This window comes from Coregonus lavaretus (genome assembly GCF_964263955.1).
Source record: "Coregonus lavaretus genome assembly, chromosome: 1".
Lineage (NCBI taxonomy): Eukaryota > Metazoa > Chordata > Actinopteri > Salmoniformes > Salmonidae > Coregonus > Coregonus lavaretus.
Window position 1 is genome coordinate 68,407,721 of NC_139988.1, and position 14,532 is coordinate 68,422,252.

The following is a 14,532-nucleotide window of genomic DNA, read 5'->3' on the forward strand; positions in this document are numbered from 1 at the left end:
AGAGGAAGCCCCGTGGTCGGCAGTGGGAGAAGATGGAGCGAGATGGATTTTGGCTGACATTCTGCACATTTTCTCATAAATTAAACATTTGAGCTCCATCAAGTTTTCTGATTCCAAAACTAGAATCTGTAACAAATCGAATGGACTGCGTTTGGTATACGTTACCCTTTGCCAAAAAATAAATAAATGGTATCGTTTAAAAGGAGTGCAAGGGCGAATTGAGTTATTGCACACGCGCACTTCACAGAGTAGGCGTTCCCTAGTGGAAATATGCAAATAAATGCTAGAACGCGCCAATAGGATCTCACTAGCTCGTGTTTGGCTCTGTCCACGTCCTTGCGTGTTCGGCCAACTATGATTCCTTTGCTCCCATTGGAAACGACAGGCTCTGGTCTGTCTTATAAAAATCTTTGGTGATAGTCTGCCATTAGATCTCGAAGAAGAACATTGCGCCAACGGGGGTACATTCACAAGACATGGTGGTGCAGCTAGAGGTCGTATACAAGGTAAGACTGAGAAACATTTTTATTTAAATATTAACGCAAGCTAATATTGTGTTGGCTTGTCCCACGACGTTGATGAACCGGGTCGGTGCGGTTGCCTGTGTGTTTCTATATAGTATTTTTAGCCGTTATGCTTGCTAGCTAAACTAACGTTAGCTAGCCTGAGTGAACGGTGTGAATTAGGTTGGTGGGTTGACCATTGAATGAAATAGCATCATACTAGCTAATGTTAGTTTAGCGTGAAGGGATAGAAGGGATACAGACTTGTCTAGAAGGGATACAGACTTTGTCAGAATTGACTTTTTGTAGCAGGTTTAGGAGAATTTACGTGCACTATCGGCTGCCTAGGCTAGATAGAAGTTACCTTACGCAGCAGTTTAGGATAATTAACGTATTAGGTTAGGATAATTAGGTTAACAAGGTCAGGAAAATGGTTAGGGTTAGCTCAAATGCAAAAACAACTTTTGACGTCATTTGACAAAAGTCTATCACATCTAGACATAACCGCGTCAACTGTGATTTGATGGCTAGGCAACAATGTGAGCTAGCCTGTGCTGTATAGCTAAACACACTGCACCTGTCCTTACCTATGCAATTTACTCAGCCATAAAGCTACTTCACGTTTTTCACGTCACTTTTATGTTCACTACAATAACAAATTGCGATCATCATCACCCCCCCCCCCCCCCCCCCACATGATCATCATCCCCCCACATGATCATCATCCCCCCACATGATCATCATCCCCCCACATGATCATCATCCCCCCATGGCATCTGTCTTGTCCAGCTTCTTTTGACCTGTTTAGTGAAGATTGACAGGCAGCTTGTGAGACGGATTAACCTAGCTAGTAGCCACCCACGCATGGATAAGATGTTTTGGCAGGCAAACCATCTACTCAGCGTTTCCTTTCTAGGAAGAAAACATTAATATATTTATAACTGTTCAAGCTAATGAGTCCAATAAGCGACGTGTGCAGTAGCAACACCTTGCCTTTCATATGTATGCATAGCTTGCAAGATGTGTGAAAGCTCAATGTACCACATATCATACGTCCTTTCAATTGAAGCATTGTTAATAGGCCTAATGATAATAGCGCTCACATTGTTTTGTAAATATTGATGTCCACAGGCAATTCATATGCCTATACCAGGATCAGTGAAGCGTCCATATGTGTTAAGAATTCTATGAGCAAAGTCCCCAACCCCTGTGTGCCTTGATTTTTTTTCGTCAGGAGTAGTGAAGCCAGATAACAAAGCATGCATTCGAATATGTTTGGTGTTGTGATGATAGTCCTACCATCAAATAATTTCACGACCACCACTGTTTGAACACGTCAGGCCATTGACCTTTTGCAAACCCAGCAGAATTCTAGTCACACTTCTGTCATCAATGTGCGGGTCACCTACTACAAGAACACAAAGGGACAATGCAGCAAAGCTCAGTCATTCATTGCTTGAGCTGGGCAGGAGCAGTTTGGCTTAGCTTATGTCCTATTCAGTGGTTAGGCCCCCCACACACATATATATTCACAGTCACAAACATGCGTGCTTGTTGGTGTAACTATCCATTCATAAAGAGATTCTCTCAGCGTCTGACGGTGACCTAGTTCCAAACTGGAAGGCACTACCGTGATTTTCCTATTAATTACATTAGGAATGCCTCCCCAAGCTATCTGTCCACAAATTAAGTTGTGTGTGTATACTGTACTTGTTTTCTTGTTTGTCAATGAACAGTGATTAGCCTAAGCCTACCACAGTGGATGTTGAGTTATTATATTGCCCATGGATTTATACTGTAGCCAGGTTAATTTTAGTAATAGGCTAGATGAACTGTAGTAGCCTTTCTGCTTCAGGATCAGAAACTTATTTCAAGCCAATGAATCAGCCTCATTGAAACCATTATATAGACTTGGCATGAACTGTCAAACATAAGAACAATGGAATGATCAGAAGAATAGTCTACATGTCACTCAGCTGGACTTAGGCTTGCCATTGACCTACATCAAAAACAGAGGGACAAAGGGAGGGAAAGGAAAAGCGAAGAAAGGAAGGTAAAAAGAAAGGTTCATTTGACTTCAATTACACCCATAGCTTTGGGAAAAAATCTATGTTTTTGAATAAGGATAAATAATTGTAAATCGGTTAGTAGCAACTAGCCTAATGCTTGTTATACGAATGCTTTCCTTTCTTCCAGAAAGTTAAGCTTCAGGCTTACGTACAGCAATAAGGGCTTTTGTGAGGACAAACCCCGTTTTGTCGATGACTCAAGCTAAAAGTCCTGACGATGGGCTTTTATGATACTGCATCTCATGTCACCCCAAGGTTGGCCCGCAGCTATGATACAGTGAGTGGGTTCATTTGACTGCAGGACTACAGGGAAAGGCAATAGTACAGAATACGTTGCTCTTTGTTTAGTGCAAAGTTCCTCTTTCCACACTGTCAGGGCAGTGTGATAACAAGAACTTTGACTACAGATGCATATCAGATTGGAGGAGATTGTATTCTTATTGTGCGTGGTTGTATTTCTGCTGAGCTCACTTGGAATAGGCTAACTCCCTTTTTTTGCTAAATTCTAGAGGAAAAGACAGAGCTAGAGTATCAGTGCATTTATAATGTCCATATTTTCTGTTAAACAAAGAGCCCTTATTAAAATTAAACACAACAGGGTTCTGGGGTTTGGGGTAAGAAATAACATTGGTTTTGTGCAGCAAGAAAACACATTTATTGTAACGCAGCTGCATGAGCAATTGTGTTTTGGGGTTAACCTATGGTTAGGCGATTCCATATCGAAGCAATCGCCTGTTCTCCCCTATTTATGACCTTGGATCAGATGAGACAACATGCTGAATTTAAACACAAAGCAGAGTGAAAGAAAAAAAGATGATATGTTTACCCATTAGAGAAATGGTTAGAATGTGATTTCTGGACCTGCCATGTGTATTTATTGATTAGATAAGAATGTAATGTCGAGTCCTAGTGAAGACCTTGCCCAACGGCAATAGACTGCCAAGTCATCATCCCAGTATTGGAGATATTTGGAGAGGGACATTTCAAGTCAACACAGGATGTTCTTATTATGGCTTGTAGGGCAGGGAATTGCCAGGGACCTCACGATCTCACGATACTTAGGTGCCGATACGGTGCATTCGGAAAGTATTCAGACCCCTTGACTTTTTCCATGTTTTGTTACGTTACAGCCTTATTCTAAAATTGATTAAATATAACATTTCCCTCAGTCTACACACAATACCCCATAATAACAAAGTGAAAACAGGTTTCGCAATACAAAACAGAAACCTTATTTACATAAGTATTCAGACCCTTTACTATGAGACTCGAAATTGAGCTCGGGTGCATCCTGTTTCCATTGATCATCCTTGAGATGTTTCTATAACTTGATTGGAATCCACCTGTGGTAAATTCAATTAATTGGACATGATTTGGAAAGGCACACAGTTGACAATGCATGTCAGAGCAAAAACCAAGCCATGAGGTCGAAGGAATTGAACGTAGATCTCCGAAACAGGATTGCGTCGAGACACAGCTCTGGGGAAGGGTACCCAAAAAATTCTGCTGCATTGAAGGTTCCCAAGAACGCAGTGGCCTCCTCCATCATTCTTATATGGAAGAAGTTTGTAACCAACAAGACTCTTCCTAGAGCTGGCCGCCCGGCCAAACTGAGCAATCGGGGGAGAAGGGCCTTGGTCAGGGAGGTGACCAAGAACCCGATGGTCACTCTGACAGAGCTAGGAGAACCTTCCAGAGGGACAACCATCTCTGCAGCACTCCACCAGTCAGGCCTTTATGGTAGTGGCCAGACGGAAGCCACTCCTCAGTAAAAGGCACATGACAGCCCGCTTGGAGTTTGCCAAAAGGCACATAAAGGACTCTGACCATGAGAAACAAGATTCTCTGGTCTGATGAAACCAAGATTGAAGTCTTTGGCCTGAATGCCAATCGTCACGGTGAAGCATGGTGGTGGCAGCATCATGCTGTGGGGATGTTTTTCAGCGGCAGGGACTTGGAGACTAGTCAGGATCGAGGGGAAAGATGAATGGAGCAAAGTACAGCGAGACCCTTGATGAAAACCTGCTCAAGAGCGGTCAGGACCTCCAACTGGGGCGACAGTTCACCTTCCAACAGGACAACAACCCTAAGCACACAGCCAAGACAACGCAGGAGTGACTTCCGGACAAGTCTCTGAATGTCCTTGAGTGACCCAGCCAGAGCCCGGACTTGAACCCAATCGAACATCTCTGGAGAGACCTAAAAATAGCTGTGTAGCGATGCTCCCCATTCAACCTGACAGAGCTTGAGAGGATCTGCAGAGAAGAATGGGAGAAACTCTCCAAATAGAGGTGTGCAAGTTTGTAGCGTCATACCCAAGAAGACTAAAGGCTGTAATCGCTGCCAAAGGTGCTTCAACAAAGTACTGAGTAAAGGGTCTGATTACTTATGTAAATGTGATATTTCAGTTTTGTATTTTGTATACATTTGCAAAAATTTCAAACTATTTTCGCCATGTTGTTTTGGGGTATTGTGTGTAGATTGAGGCAAACCTTTTTTTTACATCCATTTTAGAATAAGGCTGTAACGTAACAATGTGGAAAAAGTCAAGGGGTCTGAATACTTTACGAATGCACTGCATGTACTTCAATTCTATATATAACAGGCCCCCATTAACATCGAAGGGGCTGAAGTGGAGCGGGTCGAGAGTTTCAAGTTCCTTGGTGTCCACCACCAACAAACTATCATGGTCCAAACACACACAGACAGTTGTGAAGAGGGCACGACAACACCTTTTCCCCCTCAGGAGACTGAAAAGATTTGGCATGGGTCCCCAGATCCCCAAAATGTTCTACAGCTGCACCATCGAGAGCATCCTGACCGGTTGCATCACCGCCTGGTATGGCAACTGCTCGGCATCTGACCGTAAGGCGCTACAGAGGGTAGTGCGTACGGCCCAGTACATCACTGGGGCCAAGCATCCTGCCATCCAGGACCTATATACTAGGTGGTGTCAGAGGAAGGCCCAAAAAATTGTCAGACTCCAGTCACCCAAGTCATAGACTGTTCTCTCTGCTACCACACGGCAAGCGGTACCGGAGTGCCACGTCTAGGTCCAAAAGGCTCCTTAACAGCTTCTACACTGCTGAACAATTAATTAAATGACCCCACCCCCCTTGTTTTTACACTGCTGCTACTCACTGTCTATCTATGCATAGACAAATTACCTCAACTAACCTGTACCACTGCACATTGACTCTGTACCGGTACCCCCTGTATATAGCCTCGTTATTGTTATGTAATATTCTTGTTACACTTTTTTTTTTTTTTTACTTAGTATATATTTTCTTAACTTTATTTCTTGAACTGCATTGTTGGTTAAGGGCTTGTAAGTAAGCCTTTCACAGTAAGGTCTACAACTGTTGTATTCGGCACGTGACAAATAAAATTTTATTGCGATTTGCTCACTGCAGAGAGACGAAAGGACATGAGAATTTGTTTTGATCAGGTCATGGACATAAAAGTTCTAAAAACATGTTGGCTCACTATTAAAAAAATATGTGTAGTGTCTCTAATGTTTTATAACTTTAAATGCATTATGAAATAATGACATTAAAATGATTTTGAGCTTTTTAATGGTCAAAACATACAAAATATTCCATTGTCTCTGTCAGGTCCACATTGGGTAGACATTAATAGGAAATTACTATGAAATAATATATTACATGTAGATATTGCTTAGTTTTTATTTTACTTAGTTTTTATTCCTTAACCCCTAAAAGTCTAAACCGTGGGGGCATCATATTTATGAACAAATTATTTGATAAAATATTGAATTTGAACTTTACTACTATAGCCCATAGAAACGCATTGATTAACTCATTCATAAATGGCAAAACATATCTGACTGGCCAATAAAAAGAAAAGATTAAGATGGGCAGTCTGAGATATGGCTTGGTCAGCATCCCGGAGTCGCCTCTTCACTGTTGTCGTTGAGACTGGTGTTTTGCGGGTACTATTTAATGAAGCTGCCAGTTGAGGACCTGTGAGGCATCTGTTTCTCAAACTAGACACTCTAATGTATTTGTCCTCTTGCTCAGTTGCGCACCGGGGCCTCCCATTCCTCTTTCTATTCTGGTTAGAGCCAGTTTGCGCTGTTCTGTGAAGGGAGTAGTACACAGCGTTGTACAAGCTCATCAGTTTCTTGGCAATTTCTCGCATGGAATAGCCTTCATTTCTCAAAACAAGAATAGACTGACGAGTTTCAGAAGAAAGTCCTTTGTTTCTGGCCATTTTGAGCCTGTAATCGGACCCACAATTGCTGATGCTCCAGATACTCAACTAGTCTCAAGAAGGCCAGTTTTATTGCTTCTTTAATTAGCACAACAGTTTTCAGCTGTGCTAACATAATTGTAAAAGGGTTTTCTAATGATCAATTAGCCTTTTTTTAAATGATCAACTTGGGTTAGCAAACACAATGTGCCATTGGAACACAGGACTGATGGTTGCTGATAATGGGCCTCTGTACGCCTATGTAGATATTCCATTAAAAATTAGCAGTTTCCAGCTACAATAGCCATTTACAACATTATCAATGTCTACACTGTATTTTTGATCAATTTGATGTTATTTTAATGGGCAAAAAAATTGCTTTTCTTTCGAAAACAAGGACATTTCTAAGTGACCCCAAACTTTTGAACGGTACTGTATGTTGCATGAATACACAATGGAAATACAATTAAATCATTATTAAACTCACAATTTCACATTTTCAACACATATTTTCCAGATTCTGCGCTTGACAAGCAGTTCTCTTATTCCACCACTTGGGACAGTGAGTAGGCATGGTCATGGCTGTGTGTAAATTTACTCACACTCTCAAGCAAACATTCATATTGATAAAGCTCACACTTTGTGTGGAAATGATCTCATGCATGGTTTACGCACAGATTTGTGCCTACGCATGATTGATAAATGAGGTCCCTGATATCTCTAGCTTAAACAGACTGATTTCGATGGATTTTTGTTCAGTTATGTTCATTAGATTGACGCACGGTTGTGTCAATCGACTCGTCTCTTAAGGATTAAAGTAATCTAATTTCTGCCCAGGCAGTAGCAGCCAGGCAATCATCTAACGTAGTCTCTGTGCTCGCCGTACTGGATTGTCTTTAGCCATCCTATTTAGCTAGGCTAGCCTGCCTAGGTATGTCAGACAGCTCTGCAGCAGTCATTTTACTAGTTCTTCTGAGTAGATGAGGCATACTTTTTCGAACTGTCTCCATTCCTCTCTCATGCGGTCTGTGTGTATCTAACCTAACATAGCAGGCAGTGGTGTGAAGTACTTTAAAGTATTTTTACTTAAGTAGTTTTTTGGGGTATCTGTACTAAAAATGTTTACTTCATTCCTAAAGAAAATAATTGACTTTTTACTCCATATATTTTCCCGGACACCCAAAAGTACTTTTTAATGCTTAGCAGGGCAGGACATTGTCACTCACTTATCAAGAGAACACCCCTGGTCATCCCTACTGCCTCTGATCTGGTGGACTCACTAAACATAAATGCTTCGTTTGTAAATTATAAAACATTTGTGTTGGCGTGTGCCCCAGGCTATCCATATATTTATTTTTTTGCCGTCTGGTTTGCTTAATATAAGGAATTTTAAGTCATTTATACTTTTACTTTTGATACTATTTAAAATCAAATACAAATTGATACTTGGAGTCAAAGTATCGCTATAACATCGTCCCAAATAATATTGCAATATGTAACTATTTATTTTATTTTTTCATCACTAATGGTTAGGCTATATTTAAGCGGGGTTGTGGTACGTGGCCAATATTCCAAGGCTAAGAGTGCCTGGATACAGCCCTTAGTCGTGGTATATTGGCCATATACCACAAACCCAGAGGTGCCTTATTGCTATTATAAATTGGTTACCAATGTAAATAGAACAGTAAAAAAAATGTTTTGTCATTCCTGTGGTATAAGGTCTGATATACCACGGCTTTCAGCCAATCAGCATTCAGGGCTCGAACCACCTAGTTTATAATAAAACTTGATGAAGATAGCCTATGTCCGTGTTGTTCAAGAACACAGAGCAGCAGCTCCACGTGCGCGCGCAAGCACACACACACACACGTGGGTTTGGTGGAGCCTGCCTCTGCCCGTCCATAAATACGGAGTGGCTTTGTGACCAGACTCTCTGGACCCCTCTTCCCGATAGCTAAACAACCTTCTGCGCAGGTGCTACTTTACACACACCTTTTTTACGTTGCTATTGCTTCCCCCTCACTTCCTGTTCTCCCTCACCCCGTGGTGATGATTGGAGGTCTTTGTCTGGTGTGAGACATGGTCTGTTCTATTGTATTTTCATCAGCTCAAAACGGAATAAATGTCTGCGATACACAATGATCAATACATAACAGAACTGAATATAATGGAATAGTAACATTATAATGTCAAGACAAAATCAAAAACAATTTCTTATGCGATTTTAGAATTGTGCGAATGCTTGCATTTTTCTCTCATGGCCAGAACTCAGCAGCTCGCGCCATTAGGCAAAATATGTGCTTTGATTGAAACAAAACACAGTTAGGTTAGAGATTGTTAACATCTGCTCTATAATTTGCTCATGAAACAACACTACATAATTCAAGAAGATATAAATTCATATTCACATTTAAAATCTGACTTTTTCACCGGTAAAACGTGAAAAGCTATCCAGGGATTGACATTAGTCTGAAAGGCACTTGCCCATCAGACAAGTCACTAGTATTTCTTTGGTTGCGTGAAGATTAGTCACGTGCCCGAAAAATGTTGTTTAGTTATGAGACTATTCATTTAAACGAAACCTGGCCATAAGCATGCCGGCTCCGCGAGAGACCTGTGCTGCTGTAGTTATGCTTCAGTGATGCTTCAGTGTAGCAGAAAAAGAAAAAAAAAAGGTTGTTTTTTACACCTGTCTAACTGGGCAACCACAGAGCAGGCTCAACCTGCACGGCTACCATAAATGCCATACATTTTCCAACTTTCACTCAAACTTTAGGGGTGAATCAGTTTTAGGCTAGGCATACTGGAATTCTTTGCAGTTTTGTTGATTTTAATTTTAAAGGTGTCTTGGGTGGACGGGGCAGTTCGGTCTGGTCGCACACTTCTGCCTCATAAATATCCCTTTGAGATGGTGTGAACCAGCCAGCTCGCTTGCTGCTTACTAGGGCTGGGACAATACCGGTACCGCAATACTGGTATTGACCAGACCTGCTGTTTTCAACTCTCTCTCTCTACCGCACCTGCTATTTCAACCTCTAAATGCCCGGCTATGAAAAGCCAAGTGACATTTACTCCTGATGTACTCACCTGTTGCAACCTCTACAACTGCTGTGATTTATAATTTGACCCTGCTGGTCATCTATGAACGTTTGAACATCTTGGAGAAAAATCTGGCCTTAATGGCCATGTACTGTTATAATCTCCACCCGGCACAGCCAGAAGGGGACTAGCCACCCCTCAGAGCCTGGTTCCTCTCTAGGTTTCGGCCTTTTCAAGGGAGTTTTTCCTCGCCACCGTGCTTCTTCATCTGCATTGCTTGCTGTTTGGGGTTTTAGGCTGGGTTTCTGTATAGCACTTTGTGACATCTGCTGATGTAAAAAGGGCTTTATAAATAAAATGTGATTGTCCCGGCCCTTCTGCTTACACCCCTCTCACTGGACAGCTGCAGTGATGTGTGAATGTATGAGTGTATATAGAGGCTACATTATTAGTTTGTGAATGAGTTTATCTGCGTGTATTTTTGTGTGTGTATTTTTACATGCATGTATTTGTGTGTGTCTGCATCATTTAGGGTGTGTGTGTGCATGCATGGTGTACATTTGTGTGTGTTGATCGGGGGCCAGAGCCTGGGTAGCCTGTAACCTGACACAGAAGGGGAAAAAGGCTCTCGCCCACAGGTCAGCGAATTGGCTTCTGGTACTAATACATACTTAGGTCATGAAGGACGTGAAGGAATGAACTCGGGGCCGGGGGGAAAAAAAGATCTCTACTCATTTTGCCAATTGCCAGTGGTGGTGAGGACCTATTTAGAGGGACTGGAGGGGTCACTCATACCTCCAATTCTGTCATTCCCAGTCCCAAGCCTAGGGCCGTATAAAATCTGCGATGCAGACGGAATCACAGAAATCGGACAATAAAACGGAATTCAACAATATAAAAAATGTAGGAAATCAATTAAATGTTTTGAACTTATTAGAACATTCATTTGCCCAAGTTTATCATAAGACATGAACAGAATGCATCAGTGATTTGTATTTCCTGCAACTTTCTGAAGAGGCAATGACACAGGAATGCCCCTGTCTGTATATGTGCGGTGCGCGACGATCATGGTAGATGTAAAGGCTTTCCCAAAAACCTTATCTATTCCAATGTTGACTACAAAGTAACTTATGCCTACCTGGCAGAATGATATCATGATCATTTGCCTAAATCCAGTGTGGATTTGTGTTGCAAACTCTGCCATGATCACGTGTGGTACAGAAACCGTCTCCTGCTAGCTGCGCAATTGAATTAAAGAGTAACTACACTCTAAAATCTAAATGTATTTGACACAACCCCAATTCAATCATCTGTCACTCCAGTCCCAAGTTCCTACCACCATACCTCATTTGTTTAGCCTGATATATTAGCTATATAAGCGCCATATGGCTTGGAGCCTGGTCATTGCTGTGGGGACCTCTATTGATGGCATTGTGTTGATCGGTGATTGTGAATCTCTCTGTCCCGCAGATTCCTAGCTGGTGTGTGATATAAAGGGAGGAGATGGAAATGGCCGTCACGATTGGGCCAGACAGCCTGCTCCAGGTCAATGGAGCCGACCAGGGAGGCAGCCGCTGGAAGCAGCCTAACGACGACTCAGTAAGATGGGATTGAAAGATGAAGTAGTGATGCGGTTCCCCATGTTTGTTCTTTTTTTTTAGTTGCCGGGATTTAAAAAATGTTTAGGTGGGTGTTAGGGAGGACCATCTTGCTCAGTAATGGTAGGGGAAACACTAAAAGACTTGACACTGAGAATTGCTGTTGGTTGAGAATTGTAGTGTGTAGGTGTGAAAGACTGACACGGCGCAAAGAACTAGGGTCTATCTATTTCCTATATGGTCATCTTTTGTGTTTTGAACAATGGTGAAAACTGAAGTGTGTGTGTGTGTCCAGGACCGCAGCTCCAGTCCGTCTGTCTTGCGCTGTGTGACCAGCACGTGGAAGGAGGGCTTGCTGAACAGAAAGAGGCCATTTGTGGGCCGCTGCTGCCACTCTTGCACGCCACAAAGTCAGGTGAGCCCAGCTGTGGTCTAGTTTACTCTAGTCTAGCCGTAGGGTTACTCAAACCCCAGCCTGGTGATCCCAAGTATTGCTGGGGGGGGGGGGTGTTCATTAGGGCATGACGTTTCGCGACGGAAAAGGACTTCTCCATTTCAGGTTTTCTTCCGTTTCGTGCCTACTGAACATGACCCAGGGTCATGTTCATTACACCAAACAGAAGAAAATGGACTGAAACAGGAAGGGACTAGGTCCAGGTCCTAGGTCCAGATTTGAATTAATTCCACCTGGAGGACAAAAAAAGTATTCCACTGAATAGATTCTGTGGATGATTCTCCACTCTTCTGCTCCGTCCAACATTTTAGGTAGACCCAAACCACTGTTGGTGATATTCTATTTTTAGAACCCCAGAGCATGAACTTATTCATAAGCTTTTGTGTCCCAGCTTGCAATAGATTTACCTGACAGAGCTCCTCTGTTTTCTTCCAGGAGAGACTCTTCAACTCGAGCATTCCTTCTCTAGGACTGCGCAATGTGATTTACATAAATGAGACACACACCAGGTAAACCCACGACAGCACTTAAGTCATTGGTCGGAGAGACCATATTGAAAGGCTCCCTTTAATAGACCTTATTCACGTGGCGGTGTATTCAAACACTCGTGCTGACATTCAACGTATTTCCAGCACGCAGGTTTGACACCTGGTACAGTATAGTAGATATGCTGGTCTAGTACTGTACTTCAAACGACATGTACTCACCACTAGTCCATGAAGCTCATGGTGTCCCTGTGAAACAGTGGAAACCTAAAAGATGAATAATTGACTGTCAGCGGACACGGTCCACTCATATCCGGTGACTGACCTCAGTGATCCCAAAGTTGACAATAGCTGCCTTGTGCTTTACAAAACAGGACAAATGCAGATGTTTTTCATATCAACAAAACACCAACTTGTACATTTGACAAGATGAGTCATGACAGGTGGATTTTGGTGGTGGTAGGGTTGTAAAATTGCTAAGTAGAAATTGCTCTCTTGTAAATAATGACCAAAGTATTTCACTGTAACTATATTACTGTACAAGATAATATAAACAGTTCCACCCAAGTTGATCCTGTGCATTGGTGGACTACAGCTGTTACAATGTAATAGTTATTTCTAATTTGTTTCTATATGGCTACGGTAACAATGTTAATAGTATATCATTGTGATTGGGTGCACTCAGACTCTCGCGGTTACTGTGTGTATGCACAGTATGTGACAAGAGTATTCCCTGTGGCCTTGCAGACACCGGGGCTGGCTGGCCCGCAGGCTCAGCTACGTGCTGTTTGTCCTGGAGAGGGACGTCCAGAAGGACATGTTCGCCCGCAACGTGGTGGACAATGTACTCAACAACAGCAGGTATCACAGAGAGACAGAAAGAGGGGAACGGGAGGGATGGGGAGGGCCACTCCTGCATTGTCTTGGCTGTGTGCTTAGGGTTGTTGTCCTGTTGGAAGGTGAACCTTCGCCCCTGACTAGTCTCCTGCTGAATTAAGATTACTTAATCTCCTTTTGAACTGACTTCATAGACTTTGAAGACAAACCAGCCCTTGGTTTCACACCTCTAATGTATTTATATCTGAGGTCATGAAGTAAAGGAAAGGAGCTAATGTATTGGTGCACAGCCAAAGAAACAAAGCAGACAACTCTCAGATCATGAGTTTAGCAGTGCACTTGTAATGGTAATTTCCCATGAACAGTACCCTTGAAACAGTCATGTCCTGAGAATAGGGGTCTTGAAACAGTCATGTCCTGAGAATAGTGGTCTTGAAACGGTCATATTCTCAGCATAGCTCCCTTGAAAGTCGGAGGTTTGAAAGGCATTATACTCAATTAGCTTTTGACCTTCAAGGAGAAGACTAATGCTCATCTCTGACAGTACTTGTCTGTCCCAGGGTGGAGAGTGCCATTGTGGAGGTGGCCACTGAGTTGGACCCTACGGCCACCGAGGCCGGGGTGGAACGTAAAGCGGTCAGCAAGGTGAGGCGGAAAGCCAGAGGGTTCCTGCAGGAGATGGTGGCCAACATCTCACCCGCCTTCATCAGGTAGAGCACCTTTCAGCGAGTCCTCTACTCTCAAATCACTCAATGTAATGTTCTTTGGCACTGGCAGGGTTCCCACCAACCTTTTTGAAATAATTGAAAATGGGTGACATCCTGGAAAGTCATGGTTGAGGAATCACAATGTCCTTGACAAGTCTGAATGTGTGGTTATTTTCTAACAAATGTATGGTTTTGTCTATGGATATTGCTGACAATCAGTTATATAACACAGATTTGAATCAATCCTCATGCTAGTTCTAATCAATGTAAGCAGTGCTCAAAGGAAGAAGACCATAGCATGTCGGTTTGTCCCTGTTACAAAGAAAGTTGCTGAACTCAAAAATGTGTCAGGGACAACGTCACTGAAGGAGCCATACTTGTACATTTTTGTCTTTCAGGTTGACAGGATGGGCGCTTCTCAAGCTCTTCAATGGCTTCTTCTGGAGCATCCAGATCCACAAAGGCCAGCTGGAGATGGTGAAGAAAGCTGCTACAGAGGTTAGAATCACTGCTAACATTTTATACTGCTGGCATGATGCTGTTGCGACAGTGTGAAAAATGTCCTCATGTTTAGAATATGTAAATAAAATAACTTTTTGATAGTTTAACATTTTATGCATAATCAGAG

The 14,532-nt window shown here is 42.5% G+C and overlaps 1 protein-coding gene across 1 annotated transcript in view; it reads left to right on the forward strand.

The window, feature by feature from the left end:
- The first annotated feature begins 412 nt into the window (after positions 1–412).
- gpam (glycerol-3-phosphate acyltransferase, mitochondrial) overlaps positions 413–14,532 on the forward strand; it is a 39,759-nt gene continuing 25,639 nt past the window's right edge. Inside the window, exons 1-7 of the mRNA XM_084160066.1 lie at positions 413–506; positions 11,294–11,422; positions 11,717–11,836; positions 12,311–12,384; positions 13,108–13,221; positions 13,758–13,907; positions 14,303–14,402. Coding sequence (XP_084016192.1) covers positions 11,327–11,422; positions 11,717–11,836; positions 12,311–12,384; positions 13,108–13,221; positions 13,758–13,907; positions 14,303–14,402 — 654 coding nt within the window. The 5' untranslated portion in view covers positions 413–506; positions 11,294–11,326. The remainder of the gene's footprint in view (positions 507–11,293; positions 11,423–11,716; positions 11,837–12,310; positions 12,385–13,107; positions 13,222–13,757; positions 13,908–14,302; positions 14,403–14,532) is intronic.